The 21,459-nt window shown below is 41.0% G+C and overlaps 2 protein-coding genes across 7 annotated transcripts in view; one reads left to right on the top strand and one right to left on the bottom strand.

The window, feature by feature from the left end:
- Positions 1–12,982, bottom strand: part of cep295 (centrosomal protein 295) — a 20,778-nt gene extending 7,796 nt beyond the window's left edge. For 3 of the 6 annotated variants that reach the window (XM_040039724.1, XM_040039726.1, XM_040039727.1), the window contains exons 1-17: positions 11,861–12,183; positions 11,039–11,239; positions 9,787–9,911; positions 9,600–9,693; positions 9,372–9,488; positions 9,155–9,295; positions 8,753–8,936; positions 8,430–8,609; positions 7,993–8,229; positions 7,751–7,851; positions 6,926–7,138; positions 5,915–5,991; positions 4,840–5,806; positions 4,475–4,658; positions 1,497–1,685; positions 1,175–1,414; positions 987–1,084 (exon numbers count right to left, since the gene is read on the bottom strand). In XM_040039724.1, coding sequence (XP_039895658.1) covers positions 987–1,084; positions 1,175–1,414; positions 1,497–1,685; positions 4,475–4,658; positions 4,840–5,806; positions 5,915–5,991; positions 6,926–7,138; positions 7,751–7,851; positions 7,993–8,229; positions 8,430–8,609; positions 8,753–8,936; positions 9,155–9,295; positions 9,372–9,488; positions 9,600–9,693; positions 9,787–9,911; positions 11,039–11,239; positions 11,861–11,959 — 3,447 coding nt within the window. In that variant the 5' untranslated portion in view covers positions 11,960–12,183. Of the gene's footprint in view, positions 1–986; positions 1,085–1,174; positions 1,415–1,496; positions 1,686–4,474; positions 4,659–4,839; positions 5,807–5,914; positions 5,992–6,925; positions 7,139–7,750; positions 7,852–7,992; positions 8,230–8,429; positions 8,610–8,752; positions 8,937–9,154; positions 9,296–9,371; positions 9,489–9,599; positions 9,694–9,786; positions 9,912–11,038; positions 11,240–11,860; positions 12,184–12,877 lie in introns of those variants that run through there. The other 3 variants (XM_040039725.1, XM_040039722.1, XM_040039723.1) reach the window with 3 other exon arrangements.
- On the top strand, positions 12,392–21,459 carry med17 (mediator complex subunit 17). Its single transcript, XM_040039728.1, has 13 exons — positions 12,392–12,564; positions 12,907–13,152; positions 13,827–13,990; positions 14,123–14,342; positions 14,449–14,585; positions 14,711–14,792; positions 15,029–15,181; positions 16,581–16,711; positions 17,286–17,470; positions 17,803–17,940; positions 20,044–20,161; positions 20,282–20,441; positions 20,991–21,459. Exons 2-13 carry the CDS (start codon positions 12,921–12,923, stop codon positions 21,197–21,199), a joined length of 1,929 nt encoding a protein of 642 aa, XP_039895662.1. The 5' UTR covers positions 12,392–12,564; positions 12,907–12,920; the 3' UTR covers positions 21,200–21,459.

The raw sequence follows: 21,459 nt of genomic DNA, 5'->3' as shown, positions 1-21,459 counted from the left end.
CACACTCTGGACACACATTCATACAGTTGAACATATTGAGGCATTTTGAAATGAAAGCACACACAAACTTATGTTTTGAATATTTAATGCATTTGTATATATGAGCATCCTGACCAGTAGTGATGTACTCAACAAAAGACCAAACCCCTGAAGAATCACTTACTATAACAGGAAACCCCACCTAAACACTAACACTGAAGCTCCAAAATACAAAGTTAGGGGGAAATGTCACTGTGGGGACGTCTGTCTTTTGTCCATCTGTTTATTACCAGAGGAGTCTCCCCCTACTGGCCATTACAAAAAGACACCGAGATACTTCATGTTTCAAGTTCAGAATCTTTTTATCTTTTATATACAGGATAACACTCTTACAAATGGATAGTGAAGACCTCTGTCCATTTGTAGAGAGACAACTTAAATTTGTGTTTGGGTTATAACATGTACCGACTCATACATAGACCTGGTGTTACGCAGACTCACTGAGCTCAGTTCAAGTGTAGAAACCATCATGAAATGTATTTTAATTTAATACACTTCAGGTTTATTATGTTTACATCATCGCTCAGTGGAAGGAAGGAAAGAAGAAAGACAAACAAACCATCCACTCATCACACGCACACACACACACACACACACACACACACACACACACACACACACACACACACACACACACACACACACACACACACACACACACACACACACAGCTTCTCAAACATAATCACAGGCTGAGGCAGATGCTGCCCAAGCACTCAGATTTGGCTATTTTTCATCATTGATCCACATCATCATGTGAACCTCAGAGGGTATTAAAATATACATAACAGTATTAATATGCACTGACATTTACTTCCTGCATATTAAAACTGCTCCTTCCCTTGTAGCTTTCTAACCCACTATGGGCTACATGAGCTTTCCAGGGGAGGAAAGAGCACTGATAAACACTATATGAACACTGGGAAAATTGTCACTGGACTGGTTACCTGTGTGGGGGATCTGTAGCTCGTCACTGCAGGACCAGAGAAATCTGCTCCTCTCCCAGAGTCTGAGGAAAGGGGGGACTTTTTTCTTGGGACTGAATCTAGAAAACAGTGTTTCCACGTCAAGAAATCTTTAATTTCCCTGAATTCAGTGGTACCATTTTTCCCTATGTTAAATCTTCTCTACCCACCAGAGATGGAGGATTCTGGAGATGCTCCTGCCTCTGTCAGTAGCAGTCTCTCTCTCCAGAGGCTGGATCTCCCTGAACTTGTCCCTGAGCTGGTTAATCTTTCAGAGATCTTGTGTCCACTGCTGAACTCCGAGGTTGTCTGCAGAGTCCTGTCAGAAGCCATAGACGAGTCGTACTCCTCCTGCTGATCCCAGCGTTCAATGTGTGAAGGAACTGTCACACCATTGTCTGGGCCTACAGCTAAAACAAATAAATAAGTCAGTGTTATACATGCAGGAGATGAAACTGCCCGATATCCACGTCTTACTGCAGCTGAGCAGACCTGCGAGTTGGCTGGCATCGACCGGAGTCTCCACCTCTTGAATAGCACTGAGCTCGTGCTGTTCAGTCATCATCTCCAAGAAGCCCAGCCTGAGGCGTGTCACAGGGGGCTTTGCTGCTCGTGGAGGGTGGAGGTGTCCTGAGTGGAGGACTGATGTCAGGCCAGGTCCGGCAGCAGCATCACTCTGAACTTTAAAGCACAAGAGAAACAACCAGTCAGAAATATGGACAAAAAATAAATAAATAAAGTGTACCGTTTCATTTTTAAAAACAATGCATTACTCTACATTTTATTTTAATGCCAGTGACCTCGCTCTGCAACTTTACATGCTCACACCGAGTTGATGTTATCCCTAAACACTACCACTTTGCAATAAAAGCACTTACAATTGATTGTGGAATATCTAGGAGAGGAATTTTCACAAACCGACTTGCTGTAATCCCATTACAGTAGACTGCATGGCTAGGTACTTGTTTTTATTGAAGCCCAGGTTTATTAGGACAGTTTTAAAGTTGAGAAACAACAATGACAACATTCAAAAAACACAAAGCCTGAATTTAAAGATGAAGATATAGTGTCCCGTCCTGGACTCTAACGAAGATAGACAAGACAAGATTCCACTTTTACTTTTGCAGAAAAGCTGGAAAACGCTTTTGGGAAAACGTTCTCGTGCCCAAAATGTTCTTTGAGCACCAGACACAAATATAAGGATTTGTAATTAATTGTTCATCTCTGTTTTTAAAGAAGACAAAATTAAACTGTTAAAGGAAAAAGAAAGAGAACCTGACTGTGAAACACTGACGGGGGCTTTATAATATCTGACATTCTGCCTTGAATCTGCACAGGAGAAAAATCAGAAGGTTTTGAAACATAAGGCAAACAAAAGCAACATTTCCGTTGCATTAATTAAGGACAGGGTTCATACGCCTTTTCAGGGTCAAATTCAAGCACTTTTTAAGCACTTTCAAGGTCCCTTTTCAAGCCTTTAAGAATGCACAAGCATCTACTTAAAATCTATTGAATTTATCATCCGTGATATTATTATGTACAATCCCAATGTATTTTGTTCATCTGCCTTAAATAAACAGGCAGCCTTAAAGTATGAAATAATCACATATAAATACACATAAATGTGTGTACTGTCTGAGTGGCTGATTGTGCCCCACAGGCCTCAGTGTGAGCTTGAAGACATTTATAATGTTTAAGTAGTTTAATGTGTAGGAGCTGACGATAAACACATTTTGAATGAAAGCCGGGGAACTTTGGTAGCACAGAAACAAGTGGCTATTCTTTGTGACTATATGGATCACTCCCTCGTATTACCATTATTTCACCCAAAGGCACCAAGTTAATACTTTAAAAAACTGCAGTAATACAAACAAATATAAACAGAACTTGGTGACAACTTTGCTTTTAGCCTTTAACCCTCTGGTGTCCAGGCTATCATTGGCCGTTTTTGACTACTTTTGATTTGGCCTCTATATTTCACCTTTTCACCTATATTTCAGCACAATTGATCTAAATTCAGACATAATTTAAAATATGAGTAGAAAGTGATATTTTTGACTGTAAAAACCACAAGCATGTTTAAGGAATCATTTTCATAACTTGAAATGCAAATAGAAATTGTACATTCTTAAAAAAATATGCACAAGTTTTGCAAAAAAAGTTATTTGGTACTATTTACCTAAAAATGCAGCCAAGGCTCAGGCGTTTTTCATATAACCATTTCAAACTATTTACAGAACAATCAGGTGCTCTGCGTCAAATAAGGCGGCACACAAATTATTTATGCAACTCCAAAAAATAGTTTGTGTCACTATAACACAGATGAGAACAGCACAGGGATAAACCTGCAGGTCTGACAGCAGGTGTGTCACTCAGCGTTTACACTGCAATCTGCCTTTAGTGGTTTTTTTGCAGCAACTGTGACATTCACTAGTAGAACTAACACACGAAACAACAACTACACACTAACTACACAAGACAACACACTAACTTGAGACTCCAAACACGGTAAACGTCACAAATCTCTCACGTATCAAAACTCTCTCTCTCTCCCGCCGGTCACTCCTAAAACTTCCCCCTCTTCCCAAACGATCAAACGCCACATGTTGCCATATCATTTTTTGATTGGTCGACATGGTACATTTTTCCACCAATAGGGAAGGAGTGTTTTTTTCTTTTTTCACTCACAAGCTTTCACTTGAGTAAATTAACTCACATTACTGCCAAGTAATGTTAGCCAAGTTCACAGCATATTCCATAATAGCGCTGCCACACTGCATCACTCTCAGTGCGTTTCAATCATTTCTCCAGCCAGTTTGATAGCTAGCAAAATAATAATCATAATTTTAAAAAATTGCATGTGTAACGTACACGTACTGGAAAATTATTTACTAGGACTCACCTATCATGCGACTGGAGAGCGCCAACTCCGCCATTGTCGTTTTCCATCAAACACTCATTACAACAGCAACCTACAGGTATGTTAGCGCACTCATCCCCGACTGTTAGAGGGAGGGGCGGAGTCACACGTCGAAACAGACGCAAGGCAGCCCAGGCGGGGAAATTTTGCTTTTACATTTTGCGACTCATTTTATTTCTCTATCTGATAAGAAAACTATTCAATCAGATAGTTGTTTGTTGTGAATGAAATACAGTTACACTTTCAAGCACTTTTAAGCACCACATCTGAAATTCAAGCACTAGTCAAACCTTGAAAAAGACAACATTAAAATTCAAGGATTTTCAAGGAGTTCAAGCACCCGTACGAACCCTTTAAGGAATAAAGATCAGTGGTTTGTAATAGTGCTTGTTAACTTAAGAACGATCGTTATTATTGTTGACTTCATTCAGTCATGTGCATTTGTCCCAGAAATCATTTTGACAGTTTTGTAATACTTTCAGTTCTGAAATTAACTGGAAATCGTTCTGAAAAGGTGGAAAAATATCTCCATTCTCAACATGTCAGCTACCTGTTTGACTGCTGTTGGATGGATGTTGTTCAGAGGAGCTGTCGCGATCTTGAGGGTCCTCTAGGTGTGATAAAGTTCCTCCATTAGACTCCTCTATGGCCTTGAGCAGGGATGCAAGTAACTGGAGGCGGTTCTGATTAATGTTCTCCGAAACCGCCGTTTCACCATCAGGCCGAGAAACTGGCTGTAGGTGAGAAAAAGTCATCAGGATGGTTCATTTCTCACATGTTCTTTCACTCTTAAACATTTAAGCTGACGGTGTTTTTTGGCACTCTGCTTTTCAGTCTTTGTTTCTACTCAATCCTTTCTTAAAACTATGATTTTTTTTACTGCAAAATAACTGCTTTAACAATCCTCTCACTTACTTGTGCATCGGTATTAATCAGAGCCTGCAATGTCTCCTTTTGTCTCCTCATCTGCACCATCTCCAAGTCCTGTCTCCGCCTCTCCTCTTCTCGTTGCCTTTGCTGCAGCATCAGTGCCTCCCTCTGCTCTAATACTCGCCTCTGGGCCTCCTGCAACTCTTGTCTTTGTCTCTCCATGTTGTCCTCTCCAACGCTCAGGGATCCAGTGCTCCGAGAGGCCTCTGCCTCAGCCAGAGCATAACCTGAAAGTGGAGCTGTAACCTCTGCGATGGTCGATTTCATGACTTTGATGGGTTCAGAGGATGGCTGCACTGGGATGCTGCTAGAGTGATGTTCTGTGAATCGTTTACAAGGCAGCTTCTCTTTGGTGACTGACAGCGGTCTCATTCTCTCTGGAAGGTGCTCTGTTACTTTCTCCATTATGCTGTCAGTCAGCCAAGACGTGTCATTTAGTCTCTGGTATCTCAGACTGTCTGAGTCAGATTCAACATCATCTGGCAGCGGTTTGGAAGCCAGACTAAAACCAGATAGGCTGGGAGGGGACGTTAATGTGTCAGATTCTTCTGTGGAAACATCCTCAGAGGTTTGTGGCAATTCATGATTATACACAGGCACTGCATGAGCCTGGGGAGGAGCCTGGGGAGGAGCCTGGGGAGGAACATGGGGAGGAGCATGGGGAGGAGCATGGGGAGTCTGCAGAGAGGGGTGGAGAGGAGCATGAAGAGGAGGATGGAGAGGAGCCTGCAAAGGGGCCCAGGGAGCGTGGAGAGGAGCGTGGAGAGGAGCCGGCGCAGCTTGCAGACGACCTGGATGACAAACACACTGTGTACTGTTTGGAGGTGGATGAGCAAGGCCTGGAGGCACAACAGGAGGTAGTAATGAAGTGGCAGTCATGTTGTAACGAATCTGTAGAGCTTGTTGGTATTCCTCCAGGCGCTGGCGAGCCACTTTCACTCTTTGGTGGATTCTAAAATTAAAAAACAAACAAACAACAACAAAAACAGGAGGGTCAAAGGCATTAAAGTTATGTAAACTCAGAATCACAAACTGGCCCAAACTGATTTATTCATCACACCTGTTTTGCTCTAACAACCGCTGCTGGTATTCTCTGATCCTTTTGCTATGGTCGTCCTTATCTGCAGGAGGAACTACCTGTGAAGATCAAACACAAAGGAAGGGATTACTCATACAGCCTGGAAAACCCCTCACAGAAGACAGTGGTGGAGGACAAAACCTTGAATTTCCACAGTTCACATTACTAGTTTTTGACCAGTCCCTCCCAAGTGTGTGTGAATCTGTTAGATTTATTTTCTCAACTTAATTTTTCTCTTCTTATCTGGAAAATATCCCATCTAAGCTGTACTTGATTCTCTGTCCTGGATTGTCATAAATCATCACTAATATAATCTTCTCAGGCTCTGGCTATGACAGGGGTGGGCAACTCCAGGCCTCGAGGCCCAGTGTCCTGCAGGTTTTAGATGTGTTCTTGATCCAGCTGATTCAAATGGCTAACCTCCTCAACATGTTTTGAAGTTCTCCAGAAGCCTGGTAATGAACTAATCATTTGATTCAGGTGTGTTGACTCAGGGTGATATCTAAAACCTGCAGGACACCAGCCCTTGAGGCCTGGAGTTCCCACGCCCCTGGGCTATGAGCACAGAAGCTCCACCTACATGTTAATCAAACCTTCTGTTTGTGAGAGGCAGCCAATCAGAAGAATTGCTCAAAGGAGGAGGAGCTAAAGTAGCTTGCTTCAAAGTCAGGATGTCATGAGGGAAAACACATACAACAATGTGAAGATTATTTTGAACTGTAAATCAGGCAAGAGCAAATTATACATAATACGTTGGTCAACTTTAAGCAAAAAACAACAAATAACAACTGAACATGTTTCTCAGACTAAAGTAATATTAGACCCAAGGAGGTTAAGCATCAGAAGATGTTAACAGCATGTATAACATCCATGACATATTTTGCATCTTCGCTATTATGAGCATGTCAAGATTAATCCAATAAATAGAATTTTCAATAGCCATTAAAAAAACCTGATAACAGGAAAATTGAATAGGTTTGACAGTTGACCTACCTCATTGGCTAAATTAGGGGTGATAGAGATGACATCGTGGTCATGGACTGGCACTTCTGGTTGGTTAATGGTTTCTTCCTGGGTCACGGCAGCCTTCAGTCGTTCTTTCTCCTGCTGAGCTTCAAGCAGCATCTGCTCCAACTTGGCCTTCTGCTCTTCCAGCTCCTGCAGCAAAAACATCTGCTGCTGCTTCTCCCTTTCAAGCTCCGCTTCCTGGGCAGGAAAAAAAAAAAAGAGGCTTAAAAAGTGATGCTACTAGATGCAAACTCAGATTTGAGCTACGTTTTAGTTTAGAAGATAAAATTTTAGCTGCATCAGGTGTGTTACTGTTAATTCAAAGCTAGCCCCTGGTAAAAATCTTTATCACCTCCTCTCCAAAAATCACCAGCAGGAATTCACAACAAGCCCACAATGAGTTTCTCAGCAAAACCTGGTTCTAACCAGTCAGTGAACTGGTGATGAAGTACTGGGACAACAATGAAACAAGTGCTTACAATATAGAGAAGATCTGTTCGATCAACAATGCTCTGCTGCAGTGTCAAAATTCTGGGACAGAATAGAGAAGGGGGGCACAGAAAATCAAACAAAAGGGGGGCACAGAGCAGTAGTCTCGCATACTTTGTACACCGCCTCCATCTGACTACAGAGCTCCCTGCAGGCATGCTCGGATTTTAGCGGACAGTGAACGTGCCATCTCTGCAGGACTAGAAAACCAGCTCCCAACCATCACGGGACACAGAGTACAGACATTTAAGTTTTTTACTCTCAATATTAACTCCTCCCATCTAAGTGAAAAGTCTCACAGAAATTAAAATGAACACGTACCCGTTTCTTTCGCTCTTCTTCAAACTCTTGGATTCTATTGGCCAGAGCAGCAGGAAACTGAGTATCTGAAGCTGATGATGGCAGCGGCGTTTTCTCTGATGCTGGTTGAGTTCAGAAAAAAATCCACAAGATTATTACCTTGTAATAAACATTTGTACTTTTTTAAACTGTTAAAAGAATATTAATAGTTTTATTAATATTTATGTAGATTGTTCTTACAGCTGATCACAGTCACTGATTACCTGGTGGAGACCGGTCAGCCTCCTGGGGCTCGGTGGGGGTCCATTCGTCTTTTCCGCCGCTGATCAGAGAGCCTGTTTCGATCGTCATGTCGCGCTCTGGGATCTGATCTCGGATGATCGTTGGGGAATCAGCAGCAGAGCTGCGACTGCTGTGGTCAATCCACTGGTTCCTTTGGCTCCTGATACGATCCAGGAGCCTCTTCAATGCCCGTCGAGGAGCAGGTTTCTGGGAAACCACTGCAAACAAAGAAGAACTCAAGGAAATTACATCAAGGTTTCAACATTCATGCTACATTCTGGGCCAGAAGGTTTTTTATTTGTCTCAGAATTTGACATAATTCATACAATACACTTCAGTAAGCTATTATCTGACAACTGATCTTATTATAAACTGCACAAGAATGACTTGAGTTTTTAAATCTGGTGCTTCTGGTCACCTTCAGCTGATGTTTCCTGCTCAGTGCTTCCAGGTTCTTGCTCTGTGTCATGTTGTGCATTTTCTGTTTCAGGTGTTGTGATTTCATCCACTGTGACATCCAGCTCTTGATCTTGGCTGGTTGTGGAATGGGCTGGAAGAGGCTCAGGTGCCAACTGGACCACCAGGTCACCTTTAACCCCTGTAACAATTAACAAAGTTTAAAGAGGCTTCAGAGCAACTTCAGTGCCCATTTCTGGCCAACTTTGCTTCTCTGGTTTTAAGAACATGTATGAATACTGAAAACCCGTATTTGCTACAAAATACACGATGAAGAGTCCTTACTCCTCTCTCCAGTGTACATGTCCTCAAAGGCGAACTCCATCTCCCTCTGGAAGTCTTCCCTCATTTCCTGTCTCTTATAGAAAGGCTGGAAGATCTGAGGAGGCATCTGCGACACCTGCTGCCTCCTCCTGAGCAGATCTGTCTGCTGCATGTGTTCCAGTTCAACCAACAAACGCTCACGATCCTAAAGGAGGCCATTAAACACTGATCAGGCACTTCATATGACCAAAAAGTAAACAGTTCTCATCTCTTCTTACAGCTAAACAAGTTAAATGCAAGCCTATCAAACATGTACTACATTTTTTAAACATGTAATGAAAGTGCAACCTCCACAAGAATTTCTTTATTCTGGCATGTAAGTGACTAGGTTAATTAGTCGCCAGGTTAACAGTCAAGTTGTACCTGCATGAGCTGTTCCTTCCTCAGAGCCTGCCTCCCTCTGAGACGAGCCTTCTCCAGCTGCTCTTCTCTCCTCCTCATTTCCTCTGTCTCCAAGTCCTGCTGTCTTTTCGCATGTAGCTCAGCTTCCTCGTGGGCATTTGGCTGATTAGGCAGATCGATTAGATAACTCTGACAAATCGCGCTGGTGAATACAAACAAAAATCAGAGGGTGTTTTACCTGGTTTATGTCCACCTCTCTGTCCACTGTACTCTTGGCCATGTGGTAATGTGTGGTAGCGAAAGCACTCACATCCGATCTCCTTACGAAACGTGGCTTTTTGGGACTGATGTTCTGCTTCAAGGAGAGAAGACAAGGTTACCTTGACTTTCATTTAGCTTTACTTTCATTTGATATTCAGGATTTGGAAACGTTCAGGAAATTATTATCACTGTTTGGGAAGATCACCTGAACAGGGTTTGGGAGAGGCAGTGGAAGGCTAGCCACCTTTGCTGATCTTTCCTTTTCTGCCAGTAATGCCTTCTTCCTGGCATTGACAACTCTACAGAACAGTGAAGCAACAGGTTTAATGATCAGTTCATTCTGATTAAATTTAAACACATAAACATCTGAAAATTCTTGTGATGACGCTCACTGGTTTTGCTTCTCATGGTCTTTAAGCCTCTGTGATTTGAGCTCCTTCAGCGCTTCTCGATAACGCTCCTCTGCTTTGACGTGATTCTCCTCCTCCCTCTGAGCTATGGCTGCCAAGTCGGGTTCCTTGAACAACAAGTTTAGCCACGAAAAATAAATATCATATGGACAAGGGTTAACAAGAATCAAATATCAACATGGTGCAGTGTATTCTGCCTTTTCTAAACAATTCAAATACTACTAAAGTGTCCCAGTGCAAAAGACTGAAGCACGCCAGACTACTATTACTCTGCTTCTTCCTTAAGCAGATTGAACATTAATATTTTGTTTTCTCACAGAGTGAAAAAACCCAACCTAAGTTGGAGCTCTAGCTCGGGGACATAATTTATTTGACAAAAGTCATTCAAAGTTTAAACTTTTAGTAACGTAATCAGTCTTTCAATAGCTTCTATGTTTTTTCCCCAAAGTTTAAATTTAACTTTTATTAAAAGTTGACATTTCTCCTTCATTCTGCTGACACGATAGGATGACATCACTGACTGCTGATTTCCGTTCTAGTCTTTTTAAAAAAATTGTTTCATGCACAGGTCTTATCCTTTCAGCGTACAAATGATAAAACATACCAAACTTTTTGTCCACTTTCAACTGAGAAGACACATTGTAAAATTTCAGTTGAGAATTGGAAATGCAGGATGTCTCTCTCTCTCTCTCTCTCTCTCTCTCCTGCAATTACTTCCATATAATAAAGACTAAGGTTGTGAAAAATTAGTATGTGGTCAAGCAGCTGGTGCAATGATACACTCAAAATGTCTTAGTTGGATACACAACAACTAGAACGTAGCAAAGAGTATTCGGTGGAGGTTTTTTCCCCAAAGGATGACAAAATATTTTTCTTTGGATTTTGGACTGTCACTGTTACTTTGATCTGTGGATTTCAGTATTCATGACAACTTATTAACCTTATTTTTATAAATTAAATAATTAAAATAATAGCAAATATATATAATTATTTGTGTATATTTATATGAAGCTTGCGTTACATGATTTATCTTAAACAGATGAATCTTCTCGGGAAGTTTAAGACATTTTCTAACTAATTTCAGACATTTTAATGACCCACAGAAACCCTGTGGACACTGCACTGATGAGTTTATATTTACGTCAATGTGGCTCAAAATTTGGTTTCATACATTCTTTTTATTCTTTCATAATCCCCGTTTTAGTGTCTCTAATTTGAACTATTTTAGCCTTACGTTTTCTTTTGCACTCCTGTGCCCCTGGCCGAGCAGCTGGAGACTCTCCTGGTATAACCTCTGCAGCCTCTGGAGCTTTTCCCTCTGCTGTTGCTCCCACTCCTTCCTCAGCTCCCGCTCAAGTTGTTGCAGCTCATACTGTCGCCTCTGCTCAACATCTTGGCGGATCTGCTGTGCAATGTACCGGTGCTGCTCCCGCACCTGTGTGTCAACACAAAACACACACTCAGTGTGCATATATCACGCAGAACTATGCACATGGCATAGTGACAGTAGGTTACAGTGATGACCAACTTAATTATCTTCATCACGTCATCTGTCAACAGAAAAAAATGGATGCAATACAAAAGATAAATCTTGGCCAGTAATACCAGCAAATCTAATCTTATTTGAAAAAATAAATAAATAAATAAAAATGTGTCAGCAGACTTCACAGCAGAATACTTTGTGAACTTTAGGTCCTTCACTGGTTAGTTACATACGAGACTTTACAGCTTCATCATGCTAAAAGAAATACTACGTGAATACCCTGAAACTGTCTGCCTTTGTTTATTCATGTGTCAAAGCAACTTTCGGAGACAGAACAGACCCGATCAGACTTCAAAAAAATGACTGTACGCACACAAAAAGACAGATCTTTTACACATGCAAGTAAAATTTAATGTAGCCTGAAGTTATGAACTCATGTGAGCCTTAATATAGTGTTTATCAGACAGAAACTGGGGTTCAAGTAAGCACTGGCGCTTCATCGGAAAACATCCCACAGGTGCTGGAAATCAGGGACCTAAAGTGAAGCAGAAAGCCATAACACCGCCTTATTACCTGCTGTATCCGCAGTTTTCTCCTCCTTTCCTGCTCCTCTCGTATTATCCGAGCCTCTTCGTTGGGACTCGGTCTTAATCTGGACACTTTTCTCTTCATTTTCGAGCACTTCACTGGCGGACATTTCCCCCAAAAAAGCAAACAGCAGGTTGCGGTTCAGCTAGCGGCGACGGCTAATGTTTGCACGCTTCACTTTGTTCGCCGGCATAAAGGTTCCGTAGGACAACTTAAACTTGAAACAAGTGTTTACTATACAAGCAATTACCAGGCAGGACGCTTAAAGTGCTGTTTATTATCCGAAATCCATGCCAACCCAAAAAACGGACGTTTTTGTTTTTTTCTTTGTCCTGAACGTCACATCCGGTAGTTTAAACTGCCCGCCGTATCTTTGCCGTCCACATGAAATATTAGTTCCTAGTCATTATATCTGCATAAAAAAACATTTTATGCATTTAAACATAAAATACATAAAAAAAATACATCAATAATATATATATACAAACATTAAATACGTAAATAGTGCTAAAGTGACACAAAGCGTTTGAAACAGCTTCCAGCCTCAGAGTTCATCACAATCGCGGTGGGAGGGGGACCGTGCAGGAGTTACACTCGTTCCTGTATTGATGAGCCTTTCACCGCTACTGGAACATTTAATGCAATACCCGAGTATTCCTCGATACCTCCAACACTAGTGAACGCCAGAGGTAAGATTTACAGGAGTAAAATAGTATTTGGTGTTTTAAGCTGTTCTCTTAAGCTTTCGAGTCTCCTTTTATGCTGTGAGCTAAGCAAAGAGCTAACACTAGCTAGTGTTGCTAACTAGTAAAACGTTACAAAGTGCCTAAAAGAGCTGAATTATTATCATCCAAAGTTGTTGAGGAGCATTTTCTAATTTTCGTTTTTCACTTTAACATTTGGAAGTGAAGTATTTTAGTGTTCTGGTTATTAAACAACCTATATTAAATGTTTGATTCAGAGGTTTTCTGGTCTCCCCTGTGTCTGTGTTTGATGACTAACCCTTTCTGCCTGTCCACTCCACTTCTCAGCCAAGTCTGTCATCATGTCTGGTGGTCCAGCGGTGAGGATCAGCATCGAGTCTTCCTGTGAGAAGCAGGTGCAGGAAGTGGCCCTGGATGGGACCGAGACCTATGTCCCTCCTCTATCCATGTCCCAGAACTTGGCAAAGTTGGCACAAAGAATTGACTTCAGCCAGGGATCCGACTCAGAGGAGGATGTTGAGGGAGAACCCAAGGACCGAGAATGGGGCAAGCAGGATGGAGAGGAGGAAGAAGGTAAAATGCTTAAATAAAGCAAGGAGCTAGAGCTACACGAGCCATCACACATTCCTTGGTATAATCAGCTGATGTGTGCCTTAGGCCAACATAAAATATCAAGCTGAACTTCATTCATCATAGGTTAAACATTTCAGTTCAGAACTTCACTTAGATGGTGAATAATTACCAATAAATATATAATTTTCACGCCAAATATCCTTGGACAAGATACTAGAAGTTGATCAGAGTATGAAAGCATGTGAATGTTACATATAAAGAGAATAGAAAAAAAGTGCTTGTGGGAATGGGTGAATGAGGCAAGTTGCGTAAAGTGCTTTGAGGGCTCAGAGTAGAAAAGTGCTGTATAAGAAACAATCTATTTACCATTTAAATCACAATGGAGCCTCTGTCATGTTTTGAGGCTGCAAGGTGTTGGAGGCCTTGTGAAAACTGATGGAATTATGAATTATGTCAATCCTAAGAGTACACCCGCTGCTCCAATAAATGAATAAAATGGATTTCAGGAGTAATGAGATCCAGCTAAATAAAGTTAAACTTTATTTACAATTTACTCCTGACTCTGATGAAGAAAGGAGGACCACCAAGTAGACTGCACAAATGAATTGAAAACAGAACATAAGGTTTTTTATCACTTGTTGGAATCGAGCCCAATTTTCTGTTTTCTTGCATAGGCACAGTAAAATTTCAGCCGTCTCTTTGGCCCTGGGATTCGGTGCGTAACAACCTCCGCAGCGCCCTCACAGAGATGTGTGTACTCTATGATGTGCTCAGCGTGGTGAAGGAGAAGAAGTATATGGCTTTAGACCCCGTGTCTCAGGATCCAGCAGCTGGAAAGGTAAATTAAACATGTCACTTACACTGATTTTTTTTTTTTTTAAGGGTTCTACAAAAAAATCTCTAAATGTCAGCAAAGCACTCTTAGGTTTGTCCACAAAGAGATCTTTTGCTCCTTCTCCAATTCCTGCAGACACCACAGGTTTTCCAGCTGATCAGTAAAAAGAAATCATTGGCCACAGCAGCTACGATCCTTCAAAAGGGAGCAGAGAAGCTCAGTAAGTCAGTCGCAGAGAACCAGGAGAACAGGAGGCAAAGGGATTTCAACTCTGAGCTGCTGCGGCTGCGCTCACAGTGGAAACTACGCAAAGTTGGAGACAAGATCCTGGGAGACCTCAGCTACCGCAGTGCAGGTGATAAGAGAGGAAAACACCTCACTCAGTCAGTGCTGCTGCATCCTACAGATTAACATTAAGACACTTTAAAAAAGTTTTCTAACTTCTGTGTTTGCCCGTGCAGGCTCCCTTTTCCCCCATCATGGCACATTTGAAGTGATCAAAAATACTGACATTGATCTGGACAAAAAAATCCCAGAGGATTACTGCCCACTGGACGTCCAGATCCCCAGTGACCTGGAGGGGTCTGCTTACATCAAGGTCAGAGGGAAATGACATGTATAATATGTTTTTATTCATCTTTTCTCATTCCTTGTTCATTCTTTGATTTTAAATAATTACCAGATATATTAGGTGTAATAGAAAGATACTGTTTGTATCTTCAGGTGTCCATTCAGAAACAAGCTCCTGACATTGGTGATCTGGGAACCGTCAGCCTTTTCAGACAACAGCAAAAGAACAAAGCTGGTATGGTTCAGCACATATACACATTAAAAGTTGTTCAGTAACACAGAGGCTCTTTTCTTCCACGTTTTTTTTTTTTTTTTTTTTCTAGAAGGGCATTTTATGAAAATACTAAATTATTACATTCTGTGTGAGAAAGCGCTCTTTAGGCTTTGGCAAAGGATGACTGAGCCCACTCTAAATTGTAAGAGTAAATCACACAAACAAAACTCTTGGTCTTTTCTTTTGTCTCTGCTCAGGTACGCAGCAATGGCACGTGAAACTGGAGGCGGCTCAGAATGTTTTGCTCTGTAAGGAGATCTTTGCCCAGCTGTCCAGGGAGGCAGTTCAGATCAAATCCCAGATCCCTCACATTGTTGTGAAAAACCAGATCATCTCACAGCCATTCCCAGGTGAGAATGTGACACAAATGGGGTCCTGGTTCAGTGTTTCTCACAGTTATGCATGTGCTTATGTGTGCCATACGGAAGCATATACCTTGCCTTGAGAGAATAACTGACCCAGTGCTTGAGCACAAGGACCAGTTCTCCACTTGCTGCAGGTTAGGGGGACCCTCCAGCTCACAGCAGGTCTTCAGAGCAGAACTAGGACTGCAGTCCAAAAATGGTGGAAATGTAGTTTGTCTCACCGTGGGTTGAGACTGCCGCAACAGAGTAAACTTTCAAAATAAGAGCACGGGAGGTTGTCCACTTGTCAAGTGATTGTGGATGGCATTAAAGAGATGAAAACATTTTTAAAAAATGCTACAATATCGATGCATTAGTCTATGTCTACGAAATCCATGACAACACGGTGGTCTTGTTGTAATTTAATAGAACTTAGAACCAAAATGTAGACTCACAGCCATCGTACAAAAAATACCTGTGTGGTATTTTTCTCTAAAACTTGAAATATACATTATGGGGATTCGTTGAGACTCGAGTTAACGCGTCTTAATGTGAAATAATATGGGACCTATAGGTATTAACAAATGGTGAAAGATCCAAATAAGAACAGGTGGGGATGGAGGAAGACAGACAATCTGATAAAGAAAGGCAAGAAGTGATATTATATATATATATATATACACACACACACACACACACACACACACACACACACACACACACACACACACACACACACACAGTTGATTACAAAACAAGACACATGTGGGAACAGTGAGGGGAAAGGAAAACAAAAGACCAAAAAATAGGAGGTAAAACCAAAATAAGACACGATAAAAACAACCTTTGAAGTAAAACAGGAAGTGACCAAAAGACAAAGCAGAGAGGCATGAATACGAACATGAAGCGCTCTGACAGCTAGAATAACATTCAACATAATGACTGACTAATGTGGGCTTCTTTTTTTTCTTTCTTTCTTTTTTAGTGCTCTTTTACTGGAGGTTAAGTAACAGGTGCTACCTGCTGCATTCCTCTTTTTATCTATAAAACAAACACCATATTAATGTTCTGAGTAATATTCTTAATGTTACGTACGAGCAGCCGTAATCAAGTCGAGGTATTCAGCTTTCACATTTGTCAAGAGTGTAAAGAATGTTCTTTCACTTTTAGTGAACACTCAAATCAAATCACATCAAATCACTTTTATTGTCACGTACTGCAGTATCCGGTCCAGGTTCGGGACCGGATACTGCAGTACCTTGTTCAGTACTTTACTGTTCAAATTGTAAAGTAGTTTGAACAGTTTATGGCTGGGGTGACTGGAGTCTTTGATGATCCTCCTGCCCTAATTCATCCAAAGTGTCATTCTCCCCTCCAAACACACCTGTGATTTTTCTCTCCCTAGGTCTGCAGCTGTCAATCTCACTGTGCCACTCTACGGGAGAGAAGAAAAACAACCGGGCATCTCCAGAGAAACCCAAACCGGACGACCACCTTTACGTACTAGAACACAATCTGCATCAGATGATGAGAGAGGTGAGAAGTGAGATTCCTATAGAGCGCAATCTATTAACCACCTCTGGAGGAAACCTACCAGATATGATCTGAAATGCGCTAAATATTTTTCTCTTTTTCCTTTAACTTTTAACTATATATCCTCAAAAAATCCATCTCAGTTAGGGAATACTGGTCAGGTCTCAGTGTGCTTAGAATGCAAGATAAAGGCCATAGAGAATTAAAGAGAAAACTGCAATAGTCCCCTGCAGGATTACTTGGTGATAGTGGGGAGGAAGAACTCCCTTTTAACAGGGAGAGAGCACCGGCTGAATTGCACTCAGGAAGAGACAGTCATTTATGAACAGAGGGTGCTTACAAGAAAAATACAGCTACAAAGTGAAGGAATCTATGAGGGGTTTTTTTCTTGTAAATTTAAAGTTTTAATGTTGGAATTATTTTTTTTTAGATATTAAGATATATTTGTGTTCTTCTACCTACAACAACCCTGGAAACCTGTCGTCTTCTACTCTGCCAGGAGACACTTCTATTGTTATTAATTTAAATTTCATTGTCTCAGTGCACATTTCATTGGCAACATTTGTTTCTTTTATAGTTTCACAAGCAGCAGCTGAGCTCTGTGGTGATACCGCACCCTTCTAGCGCTCCCTTTGGGCACAAACGTCTGCGTTTGGCAGGGCCACTGGCCTATGACAAGGCAGAAATCTCCAGTTGGCAGCAGACTGAGGGGCTGCTGGAGAAGATGATCAAACAGGCCAAACACATCTTCCTACGTCGCAGGTAAAATATCCTGATGTAATTTTACAAATACAGAAACAGTTACCAGCAGCAATATTGAATTTTACTGCAAATTTAGGAGCTCCAGAAACTTTAGCAGCCCAAAAAAGCAGCGTTTGCCTACATTTGGCTAGCAGATAGCTCACATTGTCTTTGTTGTTTCATCAGAATCACAATACTTTATTAATCCCAAACTGATTATGGAAATTAAATTATGTCCTTTTATCTTAAAATATTTAACCTTTTAACAGAAGAATTGTTGTTAGCTACTTTTTGTTGGCTGTATAATGCTTAGCAATACTCTTCACGGGTACCACGGTGTTTGTGGTCAACAGGACGGCACGTACCATCGATAGTCTGGCCAGTCGGATTGAAGACCCGCAGATCCAGGCTCACTGGTCCAACATTAATGACGTATACGAGTCCAGTGTCAAGGTGCTCATCACTTCACAAGGCTACGAGCAGATCTGCAAGTAAGTGGAGTGCAGAGGAGTTTATTTTACTCATTATTTTAAATATCAATATTTATTTTTATTTATTTTTTATTTGTACATTTTATTTTTACTATATTTTTTATTATCACAGATTCACAGATTTTAAATATTTACTAAATATTCACTATTCATTTTGTACTATTGTTATTTTAATTTAAAATACTTTTTTTTTTAAATTATTAGAATTAATAAATTTTGTATTTTGTAATCGAAAAATTCAACAATTGAAAAAAATCCTTGACACAAAGTTTTTGCTTTGCTGATTTGTTTAATGCTCGGCTCTGCAGCGCTCAGTGGCCGCCATGTAAATGCAAATGTTTTACCTACATTTGCAACTAAAAACAAACCTGCAATAGAAATGTATCTAGGAGCAGCATGTGAATAAAAAGTATGACAACATTAAACCCACATGGTCCCCAGTTTTTAAACAAAATGACTGATAACACAGCAGCAACAGTGACTGTCTAACTGAGACGGTGAGCTCATTTTTCTAGTGTCCAAATCGGAGCACTGTTATCACCATCACAACCTTTACTGGGAAACAGTTTGTAGGATCCTTCAAAAAACAACCTGCTTAATGAACTTTGATGTGAAGAAAAGAGGACTTTAAAGTAGGGCTTTTGACCCACTGCATGCAATTGATTTGCATGAATGTTTTTTGTTGTTGTTTTTTATGGGCATTGTATGTAGTTATATTACAACATTGGTACACACTGTAGAAATAACAATTTTCTATTTCCTGTTTTTTTGGGGGGGGGGTTTGATAACCTGTGGGGGGTTTTTTGTTTGTTTTGTTTGTTTTTTTCTCTTTTAAGTATTTATTATAAGGCAGACGTATTTCTTATCCAGTTACTTGAATAATCAATAGGATACTTGATTACTAAAATATTCAATAGCTGCAGCTTTTATTATTTAATAGTCTCAGGGCTCGCAAAATCGCTATCCCGACGTCCCGGGGCTAGCGATTTTTCCGGTCGGGCTACCAAAATCCATCCCAGCCCTGCCCATCAGGCTATCATAGGAAGAAAAAATATATGTCAATACTTTTTCATCCTTTCGCAAACGTAGCTGGGTAATGTTGTCATTGGCATCGAAGAGCCACTGTCAATATGTGACATAATGAAATCGCGTTTAAATTTGCGCTTTTTTTTGTTTTGTTTTGTTTTTTTTTGCTTCACGTTCACTTTGCCATTGCGCAAACTGTGAATAGAGAGCGGCAGTACTGATTGGTGAGTGACAGATTAATTCCTCTCCAATTCCTTATCACTCGTTAGCTTACTATGCAAATATGACAAGTGAAATCTTCCGCAGCAAGCTTAAACATGTCATAGAGGTTGATTGTGCAGAGAATTGCTGATCATTATGCAAGTGCGTGTGTAAAAGCAGATGGATTTACGCAGGTATTTTAGTTCTGCAGGGCCAAATAAGACAGGTCAGGGTGAAGAGGGGACAGCCAAAGAAAAGCCGACCACAAAATGGAAAAGTTATGACAAATCAGACTATGAGGCAAAAAGAAAGCGCAGCTTTTTTGGTTTCATGGACAAAAGAATTTCTGTGGCTGCAATATGACGAGCTAAATAACATAAAGTTCTGCCGGGTGTGTCATTAGTTTCACTCGATTTCTGAGTCGACAAGTGCCTTTGTTACTGGGACCAGTAATTTTAAGAAAGACCCCATCAGAACCCTTGAGAAATGCAAGAAATGCATTATTGCTCAGTCTGCAGTATCTTTCCCTGAACAAACGCCAATTGCAAAAAACATATGAAAAATAAACTAAGCACAACAAGAAGTCCTGAAAAATCTGTTTAGAACAGCGTTCTGTGTTGCAAAGAGTGAACTACCTTTGGCAAAATTTAGCAGTCTTTGCAAACTTTGCAAACAAAGCAAATGGCCTAGATCTTGGTTCCACTTACCTCTTACCATTATATTTTTCTATTTTCGTTCACTGCTGTTGTGAACTATATAAATAAATGGATGTGAAAAAAGCTTTTCACTCCTCATATATGGATGTTTACATGACTCTGGACCAGCGTGTTTGATCCTCTGAAATGAGGCTCACTGTGTTTTATTTGGTGTGTTTAGGTCCATCCAGCTGCAGCTGAACATCGGTGTGGAGCAGATCAGGGTGGTGCACAGAGATGGACGTGTGGTCACGCTGTCACACCAGGAACAGGAGCTGCAAGACTTTCTCCTCTCACAGGTAACACCAGTAACTTCCACAGTTATTGGAGGAGGCTGAATTTACTAGAAGCATGGCTGCACACTGTTGACTGTAATGCTTCAGTATTTAGTTCTGCGTATGCCTGCCTTCTTTTCACAGATGTCGCAGCATCAGGTACATGCAGTTCAGCAGCTGGCTAAGGTGATGGGCTGGCACGTCCTGAGCTTCAGTAACCATGTAGGTCTGGGCCCAGTGGAGAGCATCGGAAATGCCTCCGCGGTCACTGTTGCCTCTCCCAACGGAGAGTACGCCATCTCAGGTGAGACTGATGGCTCTCGGATCCTCAGGTTTCTCTGTAGTAGGAAGAGCATATTAGCAGCAGCAACTCAGTACTACTCATGCCTCTATGCATGAGACATTCAGGCTCTCCCTTAGCTAACCTCCCCCCATAAAGGCTAAAATGTAAAAAAAAAAAAAAAAAAAATTATATATATATATATATAGTTTTTGGGGTTTTTTTTTTTTTTTTAAAGAAAAGGCAGAAACTAATGTAATAAATCAAGACGACACCCAGTCTGTCAGTTCATGGAAAATTACTCAGGATTAAGCAGACAGGTTGATACAAGTTGGGGAATCTTTGGGAAACTTCGTCTCTTCAAACATCATTGAAATGCATCATGAACCGGTTTCCATGCAACACTCATACTGAATATCTGTAAACACTGAAAAATAATGTGTGGCGAGACAAGAGAGAAACTTTATTGTCATTGTTTAAAAACAACAAAAGTCTGCTCAGCAGCTCTTTATCATTATGCAGCAAAGTAAATAACTGTCAGTGGTTTTTCATCAAAGTTTCTTTTCTCTTCAGTACGTAACGGCCCAGAGAGCGGCTGCAAAGTTTTGGTGCAGTTCCCTCGCAGCCAGATCAAAGAGCTGCCAAAGAGCGACGTCATCCAGGACGCCAAGTGGAGCCACCTCAGAGGGCCGTACAAAGAGGTCCATTGGAGCAAGATGGAGGGCCGAAACTTTGTCTACAAGATGGAGCTCCTCATGGCGGCGCTGACTCCCTGTCCTTAGGTGCTGACTCTGTCTGCTGACTCCTCCCACACACAAAATAACAGTTTATTTAAAGAGGACAATCTTCCTTCATAGACTCTCTTCCTCACATTTGAAAGAATCGACAGCACTTTCATTTCTTTTATTTTTTAACCAACTCGTGGACCGCCGTAAAGTCTGTCCACACAAGTGTCCTCTGCCTGTTGCTTATAGTGTAAGGTGTGGACTGTGTGTATATACCTCAAACAGTTTGATACAAAATAAAAAGCAGTCTGTCTATA

Source organism: Simochromis diagramma, unplaced genomic scaffold (genome assembly GCF_900408965.1).
Source record: "Simochromis diagramma unplaced genomic scaffold, fSimDia1.1 OVJJ01000031.1, whole genome shotgun sequence".
Taxonomy (NCBI): Eukaryota; Metazoa; Chordata; class Actinopteri; order Cichliformes; family Cichlidae; genus Simochromis; species Simochromis diagramma.
Note: the sequence above shows the minus strand (reverse complement) of the source record. Positions and strands in the feature narration are given on the sequence as shown.

What these genes read in the sequence shown, in the direction of transcription:
- med17 (XM_040039728.1), top strand. Translation starts at nt 12,921, where the DNA reads ATGTCTGGTGGTCCAGCGGTGAGGATCAGCATCGAGTCTTCCTGTGAG. An exon ending in AGGGGTCTGCTTACATCAAG is followed by an intron (nt 14,586 to 14,710) that starts GTCAGAGGGAAA and finishes TTGTATCTTCAG; the next exon opens with GTGTCCATTCAGAAACAAGC. An exon ending in CACATCTTCCTACGTCGCAG is followed by an intron (nt 17,471 to 17,802) that starts GTAAAATATCCT and finishes TGTGGTCAACAG; the next exon opens with GACGGCACGTACCATCGATA.